At 43.7% G+C, this 24,285-nt stretch overlaps 2 protein-coding genes across 2 annotated transcripts in view; one reads left to right on the forward strand and one right to left on the reverse strand.

Moving 5' to 3' along the window:
- The first annotated feature begins 248 nt into the window (after positions 1-248).
- gdnfa (glial cell derived neurotrophic factor a) lies at positions 249-9,422 on the forward strand. The gene is made up of 3 exons (XM_024380774.2): positions 249-962; positions 2,225-2,455; positions 8,776-9,422. The coding sequence occupies exons 1-3, from the start codon at positions 896-898 to the stop codon at positions 9,375-9,377; spliced, it is 900 nt and encodes a 299-aa protein (XP_024236542.1). The 5' UTR covers positions 249-895; the 3' UTR covers positions 9,378-9,422.
- A 4,982-nt stretch (positions 9,423-14,404) lies between these two features.
- The window catches only part of LOC112219484 (WD repeat-containing protein 70), an 80,544-nt gene continuing 70,663 nt past the window's right edge, over positions 14,405-24,285 (reverse strand). The window contains exons 16-18 of the mRNA XM_024380773.2: positions 22,699-22,815; positions 19,335-19,497; positions 14,405-14,647 (exon numbers count right to left, since the gene is read on the reverse strand). Coding sequence (XP_024236541.1) covers positions 14,560-14,647; positions 19,335-19,497; positions 22,699-22,815 — 368 coding nt within the window. The 3' untranslated portion in view covers positions 14,405-14,559. The remainder of the gene's footprint in view (positions 14,648-19,334; positions 19,498-22,698; positions 22,816-24,285) is intronic.

The following is a 24,285-nucleotide window of genomic DNA, read 5'->3' on the forward strand; positions in this document are numbered from 1 at the left end:
CTGAAATCTAACCCCAGGACATTAGGAGAGTGACATACTCCTAAAGAGATCCCAAAACTGCGACCCAGCAAATGGAGCGCCAGGGGTGTTTTGGAGATGTGAGTTTGCGTGTACTTCTGTTTGTACTTGCTGTTTGGTTGTGCAGAGGTCGAGAAAAGGAGGGCGGACTCTTCGAAACGTCAGCGCGCTCAAAGCTATAAATCTATCCAGGCGGTCTTCTGCGACTCGTACAGCGTGATGCGCAGACAGCTGCACATCTGTACTGACAGTGCCAGTCTGGAGAGAATATACAGAGCCCGCATGTGGACAACCATCTCACTCCTTGCACGGACACCACTTGGATATAATGGAGAATATACATTGCCCTCGTTTTTTATTAGAATACCAAGTCCATTGGGGATATGAAAACATCAAGTAAATCTTCTTGACTCTATGTTGGTCCGGTGGATGATTTGATTTTCTCTCATTGAAAAAGTTTAAGGTAACACGTAATAAACTGTCTCTCTAAAGCGGATTCGGTGCCGGTAAAGCAATCGGGGGTCGGTAAAGCTGATGTCTTCATTTGACTCCTTGCAGTTGATGATGGTGGATCTCTCTCGGATTTCCAATGTGGAAACCAGCATCCAATTAGTTTGCGATTGAGCGCCTGGATAGACAGCGCAGAGGCACTTTGGCCAGCTAGCCACTTAAGCGTGTAGCCTACCTGTGTGCAGACGCATGGTTGGGCGCTCTGTAGGCTACAGAGTTCCATTAATTATGAGTGGCATTTTTACTTATGTTTTATATTGTCATTTAAATTGAACGCATCGGATCTTGTTTATGTGATCAGATAAAACTGTACAGTCTGAATATATCATTTGGATACAAGTACTTCATACTCACCACGGAACGTTAAATGCATCGCTGTGTGTTGGACTTTAATACGGATACAATTGCAGGTCTGCAAGGGCCAGATTTAAAAGGTAAGCACATTCCAATCAGTTATTGATTGTGCAATATTATGTTTTTGTAAATGAGACGTACTTGTGTAGGCTATGTAGGCTGTTAACCTACTATAGTATTGATGAAGGAATTTTGAGGATATCAGAACTATTCTGAATGTCAAATCAGCCTACAAAGTAAACGTTCACAATGGATAAAACACGTGCAAAAAAAAGGGAAATAAACGTTCTAACACGCATTAACAGTGTGCCAAATGTTCTAGGCATTAGTTGCAAATCGGAAGTCATTTATTTAATGCATTAAGCCTATTCAATAAGTACACCCTATGGACATACTTTAGCTGCAGCCAAATGCTCAATTAACAATAGTCACATAAGCAATAGGGATTCACCATCTGGCAAATTTCTACTGAACACAAGCCAATGCTTTATGCATGGTGCGTCCATAAACGAATTTTGGAGTAAAGGCGCACCCTTTGCCTGTGACGGCCATCCATTTCAGTAACACGCACTCGTAAATGATCACTCAAATAGGTCAAAAAATGTGTAATCGAGTTGCTTTGGATCAGAATGTCCATCATATACAAAAACAATAATTAAAACGACATTATTGTAATATCAATATTTTGTATCATGTAGAAGCTATGGAGGTCCCTAAAAGTAATAGGATAGTTCAGTATGAAATCATATTTATAGATTATATCTAGACCATGTCAACCTAAAGACCATGGGCTAACAGTTTATATTTAGCCTACATATAGCGTTTCTAACTTTCAAGCTATATTTGACCTTTTTGTTGAAAGATATACAATTTGATACAATGGTCTCTGAAGTTTGTTAATTTGGATCCCCAATAGCTGTCCCAAAACACAAAAGCCAACAAAACATCATATATACAGCAAGTTGGCTTGCTTCACTGTTGTTGAATGGGCATAACCTCTTGACATGAAGGATGGTTGCTATTGCCAAATGAATTTCGTAAGATGTCATCATGACTCAAGACTGTTTTCTGCACTGTATCAAAGCAGGTCAACAATGTGCCAGTCAGGAGCTACAGTATCTATTACGCCTTATTCCCATCCTTCGTAGAATCAACATCAAATATTCATGCTTGTAATATTTTCTTGCAATTCAAAAGATGACCAAACTAAGCCCATTTTGGCACTATGTCCTATGTTTCCTGTGTTCACAGCCTACACATATCTTTTAACATTTTAATCTCATTTTGTAAATGTAGGATTATTTCAAAGGTTGGATCACGCACCTGTTTTGTTTTCTTGTAGCTTCCTTCATAGGAACTGAGTCTAAGATGAAGTTATGGGATGTTTTGGCCACGTGTTTGTTGCTCCTGAGCTCCGTCTCCACACGCCCCCTCTACCAAAACCTTCAGCCAGCCAAGAGAGCTCACTACTCGGATCGGTACAGTGATTCTCTGTCCCTGTCTGTGGAGGAACCAGAGCCAGAGTTCCAGTCAGAGTCTCACAGCCTGCAGGAAATCTCCATGGAGGATAAATGTAAGTCAAGACTCTGAAAGTGTTTTATCACCTGCTGAAGTGTGAGTCAAATATACTTTCTTCTGATTAAAGCTAAAATTCTTGGTTGCTTACATCCATTTTTGGACTTGTGATATATACCCATTGATTGTTGGAGAATATAACTTATGAACTGTCGTACCCCATCAGATCCCCAAATACAGTTGAAGTTGAAAGTTTACATACACATACAAACACATTAAAACTCGTTTTTCAATCACTTCACAAATTTCTTGTTAACAAACTACAGTTTTGGCAAGTCGATTAGAACATCTACTTTCTGCAAGACACAAGTAAGTTTTCCAACAATTGTTTACAGACAGATTATTTCACTTATAATTCACTGTATCACAATTCCAGTGGGTCAGACGTTTACATACACTAAGTTGACTGTGCCTTTAAACAGCTTGGAAAATTCCAGAAAATGATGTCATGGCTTTTTGAAGCTTCTGATAGACTAATTGATATAATTTGAGTCAATTGGAGGTGTACCTGTGGATGTATTTCAAGGCCTACCTTCAAACTCAGTGCCTCTCTGCTTGACATCATGGGAAAATCAAAAGAAATCAGCCAAGATCTCAGAAAAAATAATTGCAGACCTCCACCAGTCTGGTTCATCCTTGGGAGCAATTTCCGAACACCTGAAGGTACCACGTTCATCTGTACAAACAAAAGTACACAAGTATAAACACCATGGGACCATGCTGCCGTCATACCGCTCAGGAAGGAGACACGTTCTGTCTCCTAGAGATGAACGTACTTTGGTGCGAAAAGTGCAAATCAATCCCAGAACAGCAGCAAAGGACCTTGTGAAGATGCTGAAGGAAACCGGTCCAAAAGTATCTATATCCACAGTAAAACGAGTCCTATATCGACATAACCTGAAAGGCTGCTTAGCAAGAAAGAAGCCACTGCTCCAAAACCGACAATAAAAAGCCAGACTACGGTTTGCAACTGCACATGGGGACAAAAATCATACTTTTTGTAGAAATGTCCTCTGGTCTGATGAAACAGAAATAGAACTGTTTGGCAATAATGACCATCCTTATGTTTGGAGGAAAAAGGGGCAGGCTTGCAAACCTGAAGAACACCATCCCAACCGTGAAGCACGGGGGTGGCAGCATCATGTTGTGGGGGTGCTTTGCTGCAGGAGGGGATGGTGCACCTCACAAAATAGATGGCATCATGAGGGTGGAAAAGTATGTGGATATATTGAAGTAATATCTCAAGACATCAGTCAGGAAGTTAAAGCTTGGTCACAAATGGGTCTTCCAAATGGACAATGACCCCAAGCATACTTTCAAAGTTGTGGCAAAATGGCTTCAGGACAACAAAGTCAAGGTATTGGAGTGGCCATCACAAAGCCCTGACCTCAATCCTATAGATAATTTGTGAGCAGAACTGAAAAAAATGTGTGCGAGCAAGGAGGCCTTCAAACCTGACTCAGTTACACCAGGTCTGTCAGGAGGAATGGACCAACATTCACCCAACTTATTGTGGGAAGCTTGTGGAAGGCTACCCAAAATGTTTGACCCAAGTTAAACAGTTTAAAGGCAATGCTACTAAATACTAATTGAGTGTATGTAAACTTCTGACCCACTGGGAATGTGATGAAAGAAATAAAAGCTGAAATAAATAATTCGCTCTACTATTATTCTAACATTTCACATTCTTAAAATAAAGTGGTGATCCTTAATGACCTAAGACAGGGAATTTATACTTGGATTAAATGTCAGGAATTGTGAAAAACTGAGTTTAAATGTATTTGTAAGGTGTATGTAAACTTCTGACTTCTACTATGTAAGCTTGTTTTACATTGTTTACAATGTAAATGTAAACAAACACTGTATAGCCACAAAACATGGTTAAAACTATCATTTTTATATCTTGGATGGTCAGTCCTTGTATCCATTGCTCTGCATATTAATTTGAAAGTGCTTATATTTCTCCAGGCCAATCCCTGAGCTTTTTACTAAAACAGAGGCCGGGTGACTGCCTTGTTGTTAATTCAATTAAGGACTCTCGCTTTAAGATCAGACCGTGTTCTAGAAAAGGATTCTCTAACAGAAGACTAATAAAGTGGCTTGATGAGGCCCTGTTGCAAAACCATAGCAATAAAGTGACTGCAGTACTGAGTAGTCAACTGGTTCTCAGTTCCTTGAAGTGTGTATGGGTTTGAAGAGGGTGACAAACACGACCGCTGGAAAATGCACATTCAACATACCATTTATGGTTTGGTACCCAGTTTGTTCAAAGGCCTGATTATCAAAACAAACGGGGTATACTCCGCCCAAACATTTAACACAAACCTCAGAGAGGATACATATGTTTATGTGATGGCCATAGGTTGCCATCTGTTCCGTATGGCACATACAGGATTATGTGTTTTAAATAGAGTCGGGGGCGCTCCTTTGGTAGGAACAGGCTCTCCTTGGGTTCACACTTGGGTTAAAGTCTTGCAAGCCATGAACTTTTGCTATGGATCATATTGTAGCAACTAGCAAGGCAAGCTTATCCCATATAAAGGGACAGCAGTCAATGTAATTGAGGGCTGATTGTTTGAGTTTGAGTTGATTATTTTCTTTTTTTTACAGGGACAGTGCACATTAATCAACATTTGAGTAAAAGTGATGGTTTAGCCAGCCGGCTAATTTTCAACCGCAGTTGCTGGGCAGATTATTAAAAATAATTACAATAACAGTACAATACAATACAGACAAACAATGAGCAGTGAGCACAGTGAGCTACAGACAATATGGAAAGATGCAATACACAGCTAGGGAATATGTTCACAAGTCTGACTGGCCTTTAGCTATGTCTTTATGTTTTTTGTGAAGGTGCTATAGGTGGTGCAGTTGATGGCATTGTGTTCCAGACATGGGAAGCTCTCACAGAGAAAGCAGATTGACTAAAGGTGCTTTTCCTTAAGCAAACTATACAGTCACCTCTGGTCTCGCATGGGAGACCTTGTGGATCTGCTGCCATGGGTTTGGGGTTTCTGTTGAAGAAAAGTACTAAGGGGGGAGGAGCCGGGCCATTTCGGATCTTGAATACAAGACATGCGTCAGTGTATTGCACATTATTTTTGTGCTTTCTGAGGATGTAACAGTGATGATGGCTATTGGTCTTTCTATCAAGCACTTTGAGAGCCTGTTTGTAGACAGACTGAACGGATTTTCATGTTGTACAGCAAGCTTGGGCCCAACTAGTCAAGCATAATGTTAAGTGGGGGAGTATCATAGATTTGAAGTACAGTTTTTCTACCTATGTAGTCAAACAATTTTGTCTGAATCGGAAATTAGCTAGGTTGAATTTGGTTATTTGAGTTACCTTTTTACCTACTTTTTAATTGTTGAAGGGCACTTGAGCCCATGAGGCCAGACTAGTCATTGATAAATCCTGCTGACTACCTACTTCAGAGCAGTTTGTCTAACAGTAGGTTTAATTAAACAGTTCTCTCTACTGCTGTGTGCAGCATCACGCTGATGGTAAAAACATCTTCTGCTTTGGGCAGCATCATGCTGATGGTAAAACATCTTCTGCTGTGTGCAGCATCACGCTGATGGTAAAACATCTTCTGCTGTGTGCAGCATCACGCTGATGGTAAAACATCTTCTGCTGTGTGCAGCATCACGCTGATGGTAAAACATTCTGGTGTGTGCAGCGCCACGCTGATGGTAAAAATATCTTCTGCTGTGGGCAGCATCATGCTGATGGTAAAAAACGTCTGCTGTGGGCAGCATCACGCTGACGGTAAAAACATCTTCTGCTGTGTGCAGCATCACGCTGATGGTAAAAACATCTTCGGCTGTGTGCAGCATCACGCTGATGGTAAAAACATCTCCTGCTGTGTGCAGCATCACGCTGATGGTAAAAACATCTCCTGCTGTGTGCAGCATCAGGCTGATGGTAAAAACATCTACTGCTGTGTGCTGCATCACACTGACGGTATAAAAACATCTACTGCTGTGGGCAGCATCACGCTGATGGCAAAAACATCTACTGCTATGGGCAGCATCACGCTGATGGTAAAAACATCTACTGCTGTGGGCAGCATCACGCTGATGGTAAAAACATCTTCTGCTGTGGGCAGCATCACGCTGATGGTAAAAACATCTTCTGCTGTGTGCAGCATCACGCTGATGGTAAAAACATCTTCTGCTGTGTGCAGCATCACGCTGATGGTAAAAACATCTTCTGCTGTGTGCAGCATCACGCTGATGGTAAAAACATCTTCTGCTGTGTGCAGCATCACGCTGATGGTAAAAACATTACTGCTGTGGGCAGCATCACGCTGATGGTAAAAACATCTACTGTTGTGGGCAGCATCACACTGATGGTAAAAACATCTACTGCTGTGGGCAGCATCACGCTGATGGTAAAAACATCCATGCGGCAGAAGGAGCAAGAAATAGTGAGTGCGGCTCCTCAGTTCCAAACATAGAGGCTAGAGCTGACATTCCTCTTGCTTGTTTATCTTCACCCCCGTCTCTTTGGGACTGCAGGACCTGTGCCCTCTCCCTGTCAAGAAAACATAGCGTGTTGTGTTTTATCCCGAACCAAGTTAGAGTAAAGGAACATGGAAACAGATGCAGATCACAGGAGAAAGACTGGACAATACGGCAGAGTCAAAACCAACAAGGGCAAAATAGTGTTTAGGCTCATTTAAGCATCTTCGAGGGCAAGGAATTCCATTTGTTTAAAATAACATAACAGTCTTGACTTTACACAGTAGTAAACTGTGCAGCGCTCTAGATAAGGCATGGAACATTTAGAACAGATAAATGTTTTTCCCCTCACCTCATATTCAGTTAGCGGCGGTGAGTGACATCACCTCAGCCTGTTCTGTAACTTAAGACCGTTAACAATGCACCAAGGTGTAAACAACCCTGGAACTCAATGGGAGGTTTGGCCTTTTGTTTCGGGTGCGATGTCTGTGGTAAGCGATGAATCTTGTACCAGTTCCAAGAAACCTTTGGAGCCAAGTGTCTCTGCAGCTGATCCACTGCCTCTAGAGATACTTGTGTCTGGCTTCTGGTGCATGCTCCACTAGGCTAGAAAAACTATGTGAAGTGAAGTATTTAATACAAAAATCTTTTTGTATGCCTTGTCAGGACTTCACTTTGTTCTCAGTGGAGCGTTACACCCGGCAGACATCAGAACTGATCTCTAAATCATAACATACGTGATTCTGGAGAACATTTGAAACAGGTGCACGGGGAGAGCCGGGAGGTGTTGCTGTCGTTTGGGCTGTGGAACAATTGTGTCTGACAGCTGGTGTAGAATAGGTGCTATCCCTGTCTGTCTGTCTACTCTATCGTCCATCCGCTGATAGCCACACAATAGAAGGTGCTTAAATCAAAGGGCACAGGGTGTCTAAACAGATTGTTCCCTGGCTCACCCGATACCACCGCGACGGCCCAATCAGCCGTGGAGCTGGGTGGATCAGATGACCTGCACGCTGGCAGTGGGACAGGTGAGGCGGGTGACTCCCAACGGCAAGAAGAGGCTGGGCTACTGACACCTACCTGGAAGATAGACACACTACACAACCTGCCTGGGTGCCCTGTGCCCGCCACACACAGGCCAGTCTACTGAGGCCTGGAGTAAATCATGCCAAGGCTAGCTTTAAGGGCATTCCTTCTCTACTAACCCCACCTCCACTGAACGAACACACACACACATTAAAACAGGAAAAAAAAACATCATACACCTGACATTCATATTGGGTAATATGATTAGTGTCATACTAATTGAGTCATTCAACAATAATGTTTTCTGTGATCTTCTGAGTGGGTTGCCAGACATTTAAGCGATGCGGAGAAGGAGGAGGGAGTTTACACTATAATGGAATCACCATGTATTACATGAGGATCAAAGGGCTCTCTGGGGTTTTGATTCCCTCTGCAGATGGCGGAGGGCTTCCTGCATGTTTTGAATTTGAAATAGAATAAGTGCTGAAGAGAGATGAAATCGTCTCTCTCCATATCACAATCCATATGATTCCCTTCTAGCGGTGCTTTGAAGCTCTGATTCAGTATTTTAAAAAGGGAAAGAGAAGGTGGTCTGTTCCAAGAAGTATAACTAGAATTACTGAAACAATCTTCTGTATGGAACTGTCAACTGTTACAGTCATCGCTACCTTGTCACAGGGAAACTCTATAGTGATTTAACATTCAAATTGTTGCCATCACTATTTTTACTTCTATTGTTTATTACTACAGTATATGTTGTCACTTTAATGCATTGACTTTACTATTGCATTAATCAGTCATGTCCTCTATGCATCCTCTCTCTTACAGATGACATCACAGGCCCATATCCGGACCAGTTTGATGACGTAATGGATTTTATCAAGGCTACCATTGGCAGACTGAGGAGATCATCCGAGCCCGCCGGCGGCTCAAGGGAAAGGAGGGAGCAGAGAGAGCAGGAGAGACAGAGAGGAGCAGCAAACACGGACCGAGGAGGAGGAGGAGGAGGAGGGAGAGGAGAGGGGAGAGGAGGACGGGCAAGAGGAGGACGCGCGGAGAAGAAGAAGGGTCGGGGGCGAGGGGGCAAAGGGAGGAGCAGTGAAAGAGGGGAGCAGCGGACAAAGCCGGTTGAAGGCCGTGGCTGCTTGCTAAAAGAGGTCCATCTCAACGTGACAGACTTAGGTCTGGGCTACCAGACCAAAGAGGAGCTGATCTTCCGATACTGCAGCGGCCCCTGTTCAGACGCAGAGACCAACTATGACAAGATCCTCAACAACCTCACCCACAACAAGAAGCTTGTTAAGGACATACCTTCCCGCACCTGCTGTCGACCAATCGCCTTTGACGACGACCTGTCGTTCCTGGATGACAACAACGAGGACTACCACATTCTGCAGAAGCATTCCGCCCGCAAATGTGGTTGTGTTTGACTCTGGGAGAGATGAAACGAGAGAGAAAGGCAAAGTGCTGACAGACATAAATGAAGCAGGCAGTGACATAAAGCCTCTCGGAGGCTGGCACTGCCTTTTCAAGGGAAGGAACACAGTGGAAAATAACAACGTGAGACGGATAGTCCACTTCAGTGGTGTCTTAGGACCCATGGCCAGTGTTAGCGTGTCCTGTCCTACTCCTGAGAAGCTGCAAAGGGGTGAACAGGGATGGTGTAGTCCCCAAACCTCCAGTGATTTAAGCTGATCCAGAGCCCAAGTCAGGTCACAGTGGAGAAGGGACTCCTCTATGTTCTAATGCCAGTTGATGACTGACATGAACTTACATTGGAATTCAGTGTAACAGCCCATTAAAGAGACAGTGTCAATTCAGCTCAGTATTCACTTCATGGTTGGATCCCGTCCTTGGAGGTCTACATGGATACTGTTTAATTTACCTGTTGAACCATGCTGTTAGACTCAAAGGCTTGCCTGCAATGGAGTTGGTGAGACAGAACCAGACAGAAGAAATCTGGATATTGAAAGCTGGTCTGTTCCTCAGAACGTCTGATTCTCCTGGGAGCATCTATTTTCCCAGGAACGTAGTCAGCTCCTGAGGCTCACAGTGAGAACAGACTTCGTCCGGATGAGTATTTTTAGCTGCAGTCCAGTGTGTTCTGGTTCCACTGCACAGACTGGAGCTTAAAGTTTACATTCACAATGAACGGGAGAAAAAAAAAGTAGAGAGGACTCTTCAACCTGTTGACTGGCTTAGTCCTACAGCAGAGACTGTCTGGTGCTACACACCCAATGTAAAATCCCAAATATTTCAAATTATATATGAGATGTATTTATTAAGATTGAACTAATTTATTGTTATTTATTGCAGTCCATTTTTATGATTTTCCTTATTTATTTGAGCTTTGTTTTGTCCTGGATAGTGCCACAGCAGAGCATGTGTTTTCTACGGGAAATCAGATTGTGCTGAAACAACTGGGTTCAAGGTGCAGCCATAAACCAATCAAACTCATCCTTTTGTTTCCAAACGCTGTACAGTTTGTATCTGAATTCCATGGTAGATAATCCTAAACCCACTGCCGATTCCAAAACATCATGGATTTATGAGAATAACATAAGGTATCAGGTTTAGGGAGGGAAAGCAGAGAGAAAGACAGCGTGGAGTGGACCAATTTCAACCTTTTTCTAAACAAAAAAAATCTTATCTCTGCTTTCCGATCATTTTGAAGGATGCCAGGTTTGAACGTCTTTGACAGTGTTCCTCATTTGTCACTAATGGAAAGCAGAGAGGATGGAGAGGCCTGGGACGTTAGGGGCTGAGGGCTTGGGAGAGACCAGTCAGCTGCTCCTCACTCCTAACTCTATCAAAGTAAAGGGGTAAACAGACTTCTGACAAAGCCATGGCATGTTTACAAGGAGCATTCAAACCCTGCATTCTCGTTTTTTTTTTTAGGACAGAATAAAGTCGTACTGCCGGTGGTTATCCGAGACAGCTGTGCAGCCTTCCCTACAATGATACTCCCCACATTAAAAGAAGACTACGTTGAATTATAGACAGAATAACAAAAGGACCTCAGGAGGTACAGGACAGGTTGGTTATGGGCAGCCTTCAGGACCACTGCTTTCAACGCACTTTCATTCTCGTTCAATCACACCATTTGCAAAGTAATATTTGACTGACCGCTTTACAAAAGACCACAAGAAAATCTCTGATATCATAATGAAAACCTTGAGGGACTAGACTGTGGAAAATGGACCCAGTGTCCTTTGGCCATCACAGTGCAGAAGTTGATGGTATGCATGTATGCTTGGCTGCCAGGGTCTTATATCTCAACCCTTCAGCCTGGTCCTGGCTCTACACCAAGTCTGGGCAAAGGCTTTGTAGTGGTTACTGTCCCAGTAGGCTTTAGCGTTCCTGGGAGTGTCTCTGTCTCTGCTGTCTCTGCTCTGACACAGGTCTTTCTCACTGATCTGGGGTTAGTTTGAAAACGATCCTCTAACATGCAGCTTAGCCCACTACTCCCACTGGCAAAGGCACCCTGGTGTTTAAAACCATTTAAGGGAGATCTGGCTCTGTCACTCTTAGCCAAGCCGACATACATGTCTTAGGGCCAGACAGTACAACAAAGAGACGGACATAGATTGTGACATTACTAAAGGGGAGAGAGGGGAGCACTGGGGTAACCAGGCATGCTCAGTGTGAACACTATACAGCATACCATCAATCCTCACCCAAAACAACTACTTAACAGAAAAGAACACGAACAGAGGAATCTTCAGAGCATATTACTATAGTACTATGCCCTTGTCCATATAGAAGAGCTTTTGAGTAAAACCCAGAGAAAGGGAGCCCCAGAACAGGCCTTGATGTTAGCATGGATTATGGACCAGAGTATCTGTGCTCACCCAACAGAAACCAAGCCAGCTTTAGCCCCATAATCTCCCCCAGCACACAGAACAAATCCACGGCATCAAGATGAATTTAGGCCAAACACTGTCGGAGAAAGATCGACCCCTTTAATCACAGCATGCTTTTATCAATCATCATCCCCTTTAATAACTGATTTCTGTGTAAGCCTTTCCGGCAGCCTCTTGGGCCCTTACCTTTCTGTATGTTACTTTTAAGTGTGTGAACTGTGGCTGACCACTCCCCCTCGGTCTTCACATATGGTTGTTTCCTCAACTGTCAGTGTTCCTTTTCCTGTGTGTTCATAACGCTGGCAGTTATTTTGTGAAGGTAAGGTGTGTGTGTAAAAGCAGAGGAATCTGCAGTGCCAACACCAGGCAGAAAGGATTGCATTTTTTCGTTTTCAGACCCATGTTTGTGTTATAATCGCCTGCGAAAGAAAAGGTGTAATGTTTTGTGTTACTGAACCAAAGCCCTCAACAAACTTTATTTTTGTACAATACTCATTTTATAACTTTTTACAGAATTAAACTCATTTTTATCAAAATGTCTGTCTGATGGCTATTGAATACTAAATGCTTGTTGCTTCAGTGAGCTGTAGAATCTGAAAAAGATTGCCAGGTTCTCGCCAGCCAGAAAGGTCTTTCATAACATAAGTAGCCTCTCCCCGACATACATTTGTGGAGAAAATAAAGAGAAAAGGAGACTGTTCTAAGACTGTAAGCAAGGCGAGTACAAAAGTATTTCTCATTGTGGAATAATGTATCATCGTGTTGGGGGGTTGTCATCAGCACTCGAAGTTAGGGCGGGTCAGGGGAGAGGGTGGTTGAGGGTTGTAGGTGTGTGCAGGGAGTCGTAGGACCGGATTAGAGAGAGGAGATAGAGGCTCTCTAGTGCTTTACTCCTCGTGTTGTGCATTCCTGAACGCTGGCCCAGGGTTGTACGCTAAACAAAAGCTTGCTGTAAAGCGACACCATGCTGTAAATCGAGGCACTCAGCGGGAATGTTTCCACCGTGCAGAGAAGATATGTAAACGCCGATGAGAAAATGGCACAGTTGGCCAGGCGGAGTGAGTCAGTCAACTTCTGCCGGTGTGTATACACCTCAAGGTTGATGTACCTCAATTTTTTCCCCCAGTGGATAAAACGAAAGCACTGATTATGTACACACAACTGTCCTGTGAGGATCAAGACTTTACGCCTGGACTACCGGCCAAAGCCTGCCCCTCTCTTGAGCTATTGACGGCAAGGAGATGGGGACAAACTTGAGACTAAAACAGAGGAGAGATTTGATCCTCTGACTCCTCCATGACTTATACGGGCCGTAGTGCCAAACAGAGCCCCAACACACCCGTTGCCCACTACTAAAGGAGGCAGATGATCACACTGGGCATGGGTGGACTGTGATATCACCCATAGCTCGCCTGCATTCTAACATTGTGGCATTCCCGGGCCGGTAACAGACACTGCTGGAGCCAGTGGCTGGTGACGTCAGCATTTGGAATAGTAGTGCTGGGCAGGAGGATTGGGGCTTGGCTAAGCCACGCTCCTTTGGGAGTTGTTACGGCTTTCAGGACGTTTGAGGCTTTTTCATGGCGATCTGGCCACAGCCCAGATAATGAGCAGCTTTCGAGGATTTGTGTTAAGAACACGTTTTCTAGTCCAGATCTCTTGGGATGATTGTTTGTGCAGGCCAAAGCGCAGCACACCCTTTGCGATTTCATTCACTAAGAAGGAAAGACAAATCAAACCCTTTCCATGCCTGTCTTCAGTCACACCAGTGAAAGACAACTGACACTTTCTAAAGGCACTATAGTAGAACTGGTTGAAACTGAATGGTCTTCTCAATCCCACACAACTGTTTGGTGGGTTACCCAGAGGCTACATTCCAGGGGATTGTAATGAACACGGACATGTGATCCATGAACTGTATGGCATAGCTTTTTCTGTCACACTAACGTAATTATAGACACTACAGGTTGTACAAGAGATTTAGGACAACACTGCTGACTGTCGTCACTATCTAGTTTCCGGGTGAGGTGAAAGGAAGCGATTCAAGTATATTTAAAAAATGTCTAGCTATGCAGCAGCTTGTTACCCATATAGTTCTATTGGGTATGTATAACAGATATATTACCTGCTGATATGGACAGAAACATAACCTTCTAGTCAATTCATACCCCCCAAACTATTCTCCAACATGATGGATCGTAATTTACACCACATGGCATGGGGATGTCTTGGTATTTCCGAACACAATCATTCATTTTCATGCAAAATGTTCACTTTTCCCATCAATATTTAGGAATGTTTGAGTCCTGCAAGTGAAACTGCGCACTAGAAATAACATCTAAATAAATATTTATTTGAAGGAGTGACTCACTGAAGGAAACACATGCATGTCCTTCAGTCCATGACTAAGACTGAGTGGACGTCCAAGAGGGTGAACTCTCTGATAGAATCCACCTTGATCTATCTGGTTTCTAAGTGGAGCATAATGCATCACAATAAAATCTTGATCTGGGTTGATCTTGGACTCTACAGGTCCAAAGACAATGCTATGAGCATCAAAGAGATGAGGTAAAATGAGGTAAAAGTACTGCGAGTGTGACTTGGATGGACTGTCCCTTTTATTACTGTTTCTCAGGAGATCATAAACGGCACTACATTTGATTCAAGTACAGTAAAGTACAAAAACATGCACATATCCAAACACACCAGTGCACACTCGCACAAACACACACAAAGGGGTTGCTGCGGCTCAGATCTTGCGTTTCTTCCACTCTGGTTCCTTGTCAGCCTCTTCATCAGACTCTTCCTCCTCTTGAAAGATGGCATCTGGTTGGGTCCTGGCAGAAGACAGGGAGAAGGGGAGACAACTTACTACACATCTTTTACTTTGGTACAGTACAATACAACCATCCTTATTCAATCCAAATAAGAGGGTCGAATTCAGGGTCAACCCTCAACAGACAATGAAAACAGATGCGGGAGATGGAAGGGACAAGATAAAGAGAGAACAGAGAAGTAGTGAAAGGACATAAACCAGTGCGGCGGGATAGGATGAGATTTAACATTCCTCTATTTTTATCACTGTCTATTCTGAGCAGTGATTAAAAACCAACATCTGTCCTGTGTGAGTTACGGAGGGGATGTAACACACTCAGTGAAACGTGCACAGACTTGCGCAGAAAAGACAAACACATAAGGTTAGACTATAGGAAGGAGTACGGGAATTAAGAATATGCTCTTCCAAAACCTTCACTAGTTTCAGCAACTCCTAAAACACCTGCAGTATGCCTCATACTCTGTGACTCTTTCCTAAGGATGTTTTATAGACAACACCCACTCTTCCAGAACTTTCATCCAGGTCATTCAATGATCAGGTGAGGGAGTTGTAATGCAATATCCACTCTGTTCTGTCTCATGTGTGTTCTGATACCAGAGGGAACCCATTAAAACAGCCCAACAAAGGGAGTAACCGGTTAATTTGGTCATGAATGTCACAGTACCCAAGTGCTACAATGCGACTCATTAGTGTCAACACTCCAATTAGCCGTGGTAATGAATGATCTTCCCATACTGGGTTGATCGGCTGAACCAGGCCCCCCAGATGAGAGGCTACAGGTAGGGTTACAGGGATGAGGGGGTGTACTTAGGCCAGACTAGATCAGGGTGTGTACTTAGTCCCCTCCTGTACTCCCTGTTCACCCATGACCGTGTGGCCAAACATGACTCCAACACCATAATTAAGTTTGCTAAAGAAACAACAGTGGGAGGCCTGATCACCGACAACGATGAGACAGCCTATAGGTAGGTCAGAGAACTGTGTGGTGCCAAGAGAACAACCTCTCCCTCAACGTGAGCAAGACAAAGGAGCTGATCGTGGACTAAAGGAAAAGGCGGGCCGAACAGGCCCCCATTAACATCGACGGGGCTGTAGTGGAGCGGGTCGAGAATTTCAAGTTCCTTGGTGTACACATCACCAACGAACTGTCATGGTCCAAACATACCAAGACAGTCGTGAAGAGGGCACGACAAAACCTTTTCCCCCTCAGGAGACTGAAAAGATTTGGCAAGGGTCCTCAGATCCTCAAAAGGTTCTACAGCTCCACCATCGAAAGCATCCTGACCGGTTGCATCACCACCTGGTATGGCAACTGCTCGGCATCTGACCATAAGGCGCTACAGAGGGTAGTGCGAACGGCCCAGTACATCACTGGAGCCAAGCATCCTGCCATCCAGGACCTACATAATAGATGGTGTCAGAGGAAAGACCATAAAATTGGCAAAGACTCCAGTCACCCAAGTTATAGACTGTTTTCTCTGCTACCGCACGGCAAGCAGTACCAGAGCGCCAAGTCTAGGACCAAAAGGCTATTCAGCAGCTTCTACCCCCAGGACAATTTACATTGACCCCCCTCTTGTAAACTGCTGCTACTCGCTGTTTGTTACCTGTGCACTGTCACTTCACCCCCACCTACAGTCGTGGCCAAAAGTTTTGAGAATGACACAAATATTAATTTTCACAAAGTCTGCTGCTTCAGTGTCTTCAGATATTTTTGTCAGATGTTACTGTTACTATGGAATACTGAAGTATAACTACAAGCATTTCATAAGTGTCAACGGCTTTTATTGACAATTACATGAAGTTGATGCAAAGAGTCAATAGTTATCACTTTTGCCTTATGGCAAGATACTCCATCATGCTAGAAAAGGCATTGTTTGTCACCAAACTGTTCCTGGATGGTTGGGAGAAGTTGCTCTCAGGGGATGTGTTGGTACCATTCTTTATTCATGGCTGTGTTCTTAGGCAAAATTGTGAGTGAGCCCACTCCCTTGGCTGAGAAGCAACCCCACACATGAATGGTCTCAGGATGCTTTACCATTGGCTTGACACAGGACTGATGGTAGTACTCACCTTGTCTTATCCGGACAAGCTTTTTTCTGGATGCCCCAAACAATCGGAAAGGGGATTCATCAGAGAAAATTACTTTACCTTAGTCCTCAGCAGTTCAATCCCTGTACCTTTTGCAGAATATCAGTCTGTCCCTGCTGTTTTTCCTGGAGAGAAGTGGCTTCTTTGCTGCCCTTCTTGACACCAGGCCATCCTCCAAAAGTCTTTGCCTTACTGTTTGTGCAGATGCACTCACACCTGCCTGCTGCCATTCCTGAGCAAGCTCTGTACTGGTGGTGCACCGATCCTGCAGCTGAATCAACTTTAGGAGACGGTCCTGGCGCTTGCTGGACTTTCTTGGGCGCCCTGAAGCCTTCTTCACAACAATTGAACCGCTCTCCTTGAAGTTCTTGATGATTCGATAAATGGTTGATTTAGGTGCAATCTTACTGGCAGCAATATCCTTGCCTGTGAAGCCCTTTTTGTGCAAAGCAATGATGACAGCACGTGTTTCCTTGCAGGTAATCATGATTGACAGATGAAGAACAATGATTCCAAGCACCACCCTCCTTTTGAAGCTTCCAGTCTGTTATTCGAACTCAATCAGCATGACAGCGTGATCTCCAGCCTTGTCCTCGTCAACACCCACACCTGTGTTAATGAGAGAATCACTGACATGATGTCAGCTGGTCCTTTTGTGGCAGGGCTGAAATGCAGTGGAAAGGTTTTTTGGGGGATTCAGTTCATTTGCATGGTAAAGAGGGATTTTGCAATGAATTGCAATTCATCTGATCACTCTTCATAACATTCTGGAGTATATGCAAATTGCCATCATACAAACTGAGGCAGCAGACTTTGTGAACATTAATATTTGTGTCATTCAAAACTTTTGGCCACGAGTGTACATGTACAGATTGCCTCAACTAGCCTGTACCCCTGCACACTGACTCGGTACACCGGTGCCCCCTGTATATAACCTTGTTATTCTTATTGTGTTCATTTTTATTATTACTTTTAATTTGAACCTACTTGGTAAATATTTTCTTCTTCTTGAACTGCACAGTTGGTTAAGGGCTTGTAAGTAAGCATTTCACAGTGAAGTCTACACTTGTTGTATTTGGCGCATGTGGCAAATAGAGTTTGATTTGATATTATGGCACCCTGGAGTGTCTTACCCTACTGACAACAACACTAAATGCTTGCTAAGCACACATACAGGTAACTGCCAAAATAAAGGAAACACTTGAGTAAATGAGGGATACAAAGTATATTGAAAGCAGGTGCTTCCACACTGGTGAGTTAATTGAGAAATTAACATCCCATCATGCTTAGGGTCATCGTGCTTAGGGTACTGTATACAAATGTCCAGTTTCCCATTATTTTGGCTACCATGGCTAAAATAGATCAGTGACTTTGAAAGAGGGATCTCAAAGGAACATAGGGGGTTTAAAGTGTGTGTGTGTGTCTCAGTCACCAGATCTCAACCCAATTGAACACTTATGGGGGATTCTGGAGTGGCGCCTGAGACAGCGGTTTCCACCACCATCAACCATCATTTTCACCCCATTCTGGAACTTTGAGGATTTATGACATAGAAATCCTACTAATTACTAGAGGGGCTATGGTCACATCCCTCCAATAGAGTTCCAGACACTTTTAGAATCTATGCCAAGGTGCATTGAAGCTGTTCTGGCTCATGGTGGCTCATCGCCCTATTAGGTTGGTGTTTCCTTTATTTTGTCAGTTACCTGTACCTGTATGGATGACGATGAAGAGGATGATGATAATGATGGTAACATCTCCATCACTCATCTCTGCACCTGTCCACTGGTGAGGTGATAAGCTATTGACAGACAATCCATTGGGATTGTGTCGCTATAATTAGACTGATGCATAATGCATGTGAACACCCAAACAAGCAGAGACCAGAGCCAAGAGAGGTGTGACTGTTGCTGTTACTCCCAGAGGGCCAAACCGGGGCCAGGCTACACCTCAATCTCACTCCCAGAGGGCCAAACCAGGGCCAGGCTACACTCCAACCTCACTCCCAGAGGGCCAAACCAGGGCCAGGCTACACTCCAACCTCTAGAGCAATAGCATCAACACGGGAAATCTCTCTCAGGGGAGTGACCTATTCTTACGCCTTAGTCTTCGATCATTCAAATGAGTTAAAAGGTTATATAAGGTAAAACTGTCAACCTCAATAAGTTCATTCACTCATTTACTGTTCCAACTAAAATACGGTGAGCTTATCTCTTGCCAAACACCCTGCCATGAATTACATTGATATGGGCCTGTTCACACCATCAAGAGATCCGATACGTCTACAGAATGTGGAAGTTCTCCTTCAACACCTTTAGATCCTCAGCCAAGAATAGACCCGTTATTTAGCCAGCGTGTCTGTGGACACTGAGGTGAAACACAAGCCCTCTCAGGTAGCTGATTGGTTGTTGGTGGGCCTCCAGGCCTAGGCTGCAGCTCTTTAAACATTCATGTGTCACCAAGCCAGCCAGGGAAGAAGGCTGGATCCTTAGCACAGCCACACTGCCATAAACTACACCCAGTGCAGACTCACCTTACTGTCTGCCTGTGTCATCCCAGGGGTGTGTGTGTGTGTGTGTACGTGTGGCCAGTCTTACTTGGTGTAGGCAGGGGCGACCCAGTAGGGGTTTTCGGAGGCCTCCTTGGCGTGTCGGAGGATGGCCTGGCGAGGATTGCTATCGTCTGTTTTGTCCAGAGCAATGTTCTTCACAATAAAGGAGGACAGAGTACCTCCATGGGCTGCCACGCGACCACCACGACCTGAGAGGAGACGACAACCACTGGATTAGGAACTCATGCACAAGCACAGACAGACAGGCACACTGGCAAAAGCATACACACCACTAAATATAGATGATAAAAAAAAGTTGACCACAAATTTAGTGACATGCAAGGAAACACATTCCTCTTGCGCCAAAACATACACACATGAGAACGTTGGGAAAAACATCCTCATCTCCGTAAGAGGGTATTTATGTTGTGTTTAAACATGGACTGGCACACACACACACACACACACACACACACACACACACACACACACACACACACACACACACACACACACACACACACACACACACACACACACACACACACACACACACACACACACACACACACACACACACAGTGAGGCCCAGCTGAAAGAGGAGACTCCAGTGATATCCTGTCTCAGTGGGTTGGTGTCAGAGGTAGCTGTTAGGGGAGGGTTGAAGGAGGTCCTCTTGCAAGCAACCAGCCAAAATCCCAAGCATTGCACAGTACTTTTAAAAGGTAGGTTAATCAGGATGATAAACAAATGACAGTGAATTAGCCAACAAGTCATTCTCTCTCTACCTCTTTCTTCCACTTTCTCCGTCTCGAGGAAGAAGATATGGGACGTTTCAAGAGGAAAACTGGGGTGTAAACTTTCTCATAGCATCACAGCTAAACAGACAGCTGGGAGACATTTAGTCAAGAAAGGTTGTGGCCGCACCTCAACTTATTTAGGGAGGGTCAGGTAGAGCGTAGAGGTTGACTGTATGCAGCGTGGACATAGGAGTTCACCTTAGTGCAGCAGTATGACTAGGCAGTTAGGGAAATGACAGTGGCCAAACGTGTTAGGAGTGAAAATCCCACAGGGGCTTAGAGTGAAAAGTATTTGTCACAGCGTGAAAATCTATACTGCTGTGTGACCCCGAACTGCTGCTGTATTACTGTATAAAATATAATGTAGTGTATGAGTGGCTTTGGATGAATGTGTCTGCCGTCTGGTAAGCAAGGAATGATCGAGTCAATTCATTTCAAGAGGAAAACACTTCCAACAGTCAAGCCCCTGGATGCACCTGCCTTGGGTAAGAAGTGTTCCTACCACCAGTAATAACACTAGTAGACAGCTATAGTGGCGTTATTGGTCGTGTAACATTAATAACAGTAGACATATGTAGTGGTACATAACTGCCAAAATAAAGGAAACCCTCAACATAAAGTGTCTTAATAGGGCGTTGGGCCACAACGAGCTAGAACAGCTTCAATGAGCCTTGGCAAAGATTCTCTAAGTCTCACCAGTCTCCCACAAGAAATTCCATCATTTGGTGTGTTTACGATGGTGGAAACCGCCATCTCAGGCACCTCATAATGACAAACATGTTTTTATTTTTTGTACATTTCCATCGAGAATCTGTGGAAAGAACTGAAAACTACTGTTCACAAATGCTCTCCATCCAACCTCACTGAGCTCGAGCTGTTTTGCAAGGAGGAATGGGAAAAAATTCAGTCTCTCGATGTGCAAAACTGATAGAGACATACCCCAAGCGATTTACAGCTGTAATCGCAGCAAAAGGTGGCGCTACAAAGTATTAACTTAAGGGGGCTGAATAATTTTGCACGCCCAATTTTTCAGTTTTTGATTTGTTAAAAAAGTTTGAAATATCCAATAAATGTCGTTCCACTTCATGATTGTGTCCCACTTGTTGTTGATTCTTCACAAAAAAAAACAGTTTTATATCTTTATGTTTGAAGCCTGAAATGTGGCAAAAGGTCGCAAAGTAGAAGGGGGCCGAATACTTTCGCAAGGCACTGTATGTAAAGAAAAAAGTATTTAATAAGAATATTTAATTCATTCAGATCTAGGATGTGTTATTTTAGTGTTCCCTTAATTTTTTTGAGCAGTGAATATATATATATTTTACACCTTTATTTAATTAGGCAAGTCAGTGAAGAACAAATTCTTATTTACAATGACGGCCTATAGATTTAAGTAAAAAATGTAACTCGGCTACTCAGTAATATTCAATGTCGTCTTGGTAATCAACTCCATTGTATATTTGGTCTTATGTTTTAGGTTACTGTCCTGCTGAAAGGTGAATTAGTCTTCCCAGTGTCTGATGGAAAGAAGACTGAACCAGGTTTTTCTCTAGGATTTTGCCTGTGCTCATAGCTGTATTTAGTTTATTTTTTAAATCCTTGCTGATGAAAAGCATACCCATAACATGATGCAGCCACCACCATGCTTGAAAATATGAAGAATAGTACTCATTGATGTGTTGTGTTTGCTCCAAACGTAACACTTTGTATTCAGAACAAAAAGTGAATGTCTTTGCCACATTTCTTGCAGTATTAATTAAGTGCATTTTTGCAAACGAGATGCATGTTTTGGAATATTTGTATTCTATCCAGGTTTTCTACTTTTCACGCTGTCATTTAGGTTAGTATTCTGGAGTAACTACAATGCTGTTGAGCCATCCTCAGTTCTCAAAAACAACCATTAAACTCTAACTGTTTATAAGTCACCATTGGCCTCGTGGTGAAATCCCTGAGTGGTTTCCTTCCACCCTGGCAACTGAGTTAAGAATGACGCCTGTATCTTTGTAGTGACTGAGTGTATTGATACACAATCCAAAGTATAATTAATAACTTCACCATGCTCAAGGGGATATTCAAGGTCTGCTTTTTTCCTTTTTTTTAACCCCATCTACCAATATGTGCCCTTCTTTGTGAGGCATTGGAAAACCTCCCTGGTCTTTGTGGTTGAATCTGTGATTGAAATTCCCCGCTCGATTGACGGATATTACAGATAATTATATTTGTGGGGTACAGAGATGGTGTAGTCATTCAAACATCACGTTACACTCTATTACTGAACACGGAATGAGTCCGTGCAACTTTTTATGTGATTTGTTAAGCACATTTTTTTACTCCTGAACTTATTTAGGTGGGCCATAACAGAGTGGTACTTATTTACTCAAGACATTTAAGCTTTACATTTTGTATTCAATTCTAAAATGTTCTACAAACAAAATGCCACGTTGACATTATGGGGTATTGTGTGTAGATCAGTGACACAAAATCTAAATGTAATCCATTTTAAATTCAGGCATTATCACAACAAAATGCGGAACAAGTAAAGGGGTGTGAATACTTTAAGGCACTGTATAATATATATGTGTGTATGTAGTGGAATTTTCCGCGTAATGTTACCTGGTCCAGTGACAGGGGGTTCAGGCTTGTGGGACTTCATTGGGTCCAGTCTGTCTTTTTCCAGCTGTTTCTTAGTGCTGCGCTGCCGGGCCTCGCGGAACATGGGAAGAGCATGGGCTGGCGGCAGAGAAGAAATGATAAAATATGAGAGAGCGAGAGAGAGGGGGGAGAAACAGAAAACGAGTAGAAAACGCATACATTAACAAACACTTCAACAAGCCTAAGTGCAGAGCATAGCGTAAAAGCCAAACACACCAAGTGACCTCTAGTGAGGTCTATAGCACTCTGCCTTACTGCCTTGTTGGACACCAACACTATCACGACCATGTTTATATTTATATTTCACAGTTTGCTGAACACCAGCACAATGCATGTCTTGGGCACTTTACAGTGTAAGTGTGTATTCTATGTCTACACCTTATTGCGTGTCCCCAACAGTATGTGTACGCTTGTATAGCTGAGTAAGTACCCGTGTGTGTGTGTGTGTATATGTGTATGTGTGTGTGTTTCCTCAGGGGTTACAAAGGGACACAGAGTGGGCTAGATGAAGTGATTTTCCATTCAGGAGCCCCTGTTGTCACTGCTCAGTGTTAATTCTTCTCCTCCATGCTACATTAAGCAAAAAGGTTACTGTTAACAGATTTCCACTCTTTTCTCAATGGGCCATCACCACGCTTCCTGTCCCCTCTAATTTTCCAGCACTAGGGCACAAGTGCGTCACTCAGCGACCATCAGACACCGGCCAATAGTCTCTCAGCTTGTCGGGGTGGCGGTGAAATCACATGATGGATATTAGAGAAGGGTTCTGTCACCTAAACAATAAGCTGTGTTTCCCTCCTAGTCTATCACGGCACAGCCAGGTGTCTTGTCCTCCAGTTACTGTTCATCCATTACCTCAGTGGGAGTGAGAGAGTCTTCTGTATGAGGTTGAGAGAGCCACACGTCGTCCATGCACCGTGCAGCTGAGTGACTCGTGTGGAAATGACAGACTGGCTGGGTTAAAGAATGGTCAAGTGTGGTGGGTTGTAGGGAGGGGGGAGTGTGTTGATTCAGGAGAGGGGTGAGTGGGACTATGATACGGGAGTGTGTGGGTGTGTGTTAGCGGGGGTATCACGCTGCCGGGGGTGGGCGAGGTGGCTGTCCCTGGCGTGACTGGAGCCCTGGTGGCTGACTGTGGCTGACGCGTGGCATCATGCCCTGTGGCTGTCTGTTCACTCACTCTCACCCCACGCCATCAGCTAATGGCAAAACTCGCTGATGCTGCCTGCCTCTGAAAGCTGTGTGTGTGTGTCAGGGTTTCCGTTAGCTGGTAATAGACGGCTTGTGGATGATAAAAATTTGAAAAGCAGATAAATAAATTTGCCGCCGGCCAATTATCTGGGAGAAGGAAAAAAATCCCATTGCTAAACAATGCTATTTTTTACCTATTCATTAATGGAAATCCCAGTCGATGGAAATACATTTGACATGTCATGCTTATCTGTCTACAGGTTCATTTGCATAATTTTGTGGAATAAAAAATGGGGTATATGTACATTCGGTATGCATCTTATCATATGCGCACATCGTTACAGCCTTTGAGTGGAA

The sequence above is a fragment of the Oncorhynchus tshawytscha genome, linkage group LG20, assembly GCF_018296145.1.
Source record: "Oncorhynchus tshawytscha isolate Ot180627B linkage group LG20, Otsh_v2.0, whole genome shotgun sequence".
Lineage (NCBI taxonomy): Eukaryota > Metazoa > Chordata > Actinopteri > Salmoniformes > Salmonidae > Oncorhynchus > Oncorhynchus tshawytscha.

Excerpts from the sequence above, each read along its gene's own strand:
- gdnfa (XM_024380774.2), top strand. The coding sequence starts at position 896 with ATGCATCGCTGTGTGTTGGACTTTAATACGGATACAATTGCAGGTCTG. Across the intron at positions 963-2,224 it reads GCAAGGGCCAGATTTAAAAG|CTTCCTTCATAGGAACTGAG; the intron begins GTAAGCACATTC and ends GTTTTCTTGTAG. Across the intron at positions 2,456-8,775 it reads AATCTCCATGGAGGATAAAT|ATGACATCACAGGCCCATAT; the intron begins GTAAGTCAAGAC and ends TCTCTCTTACAG.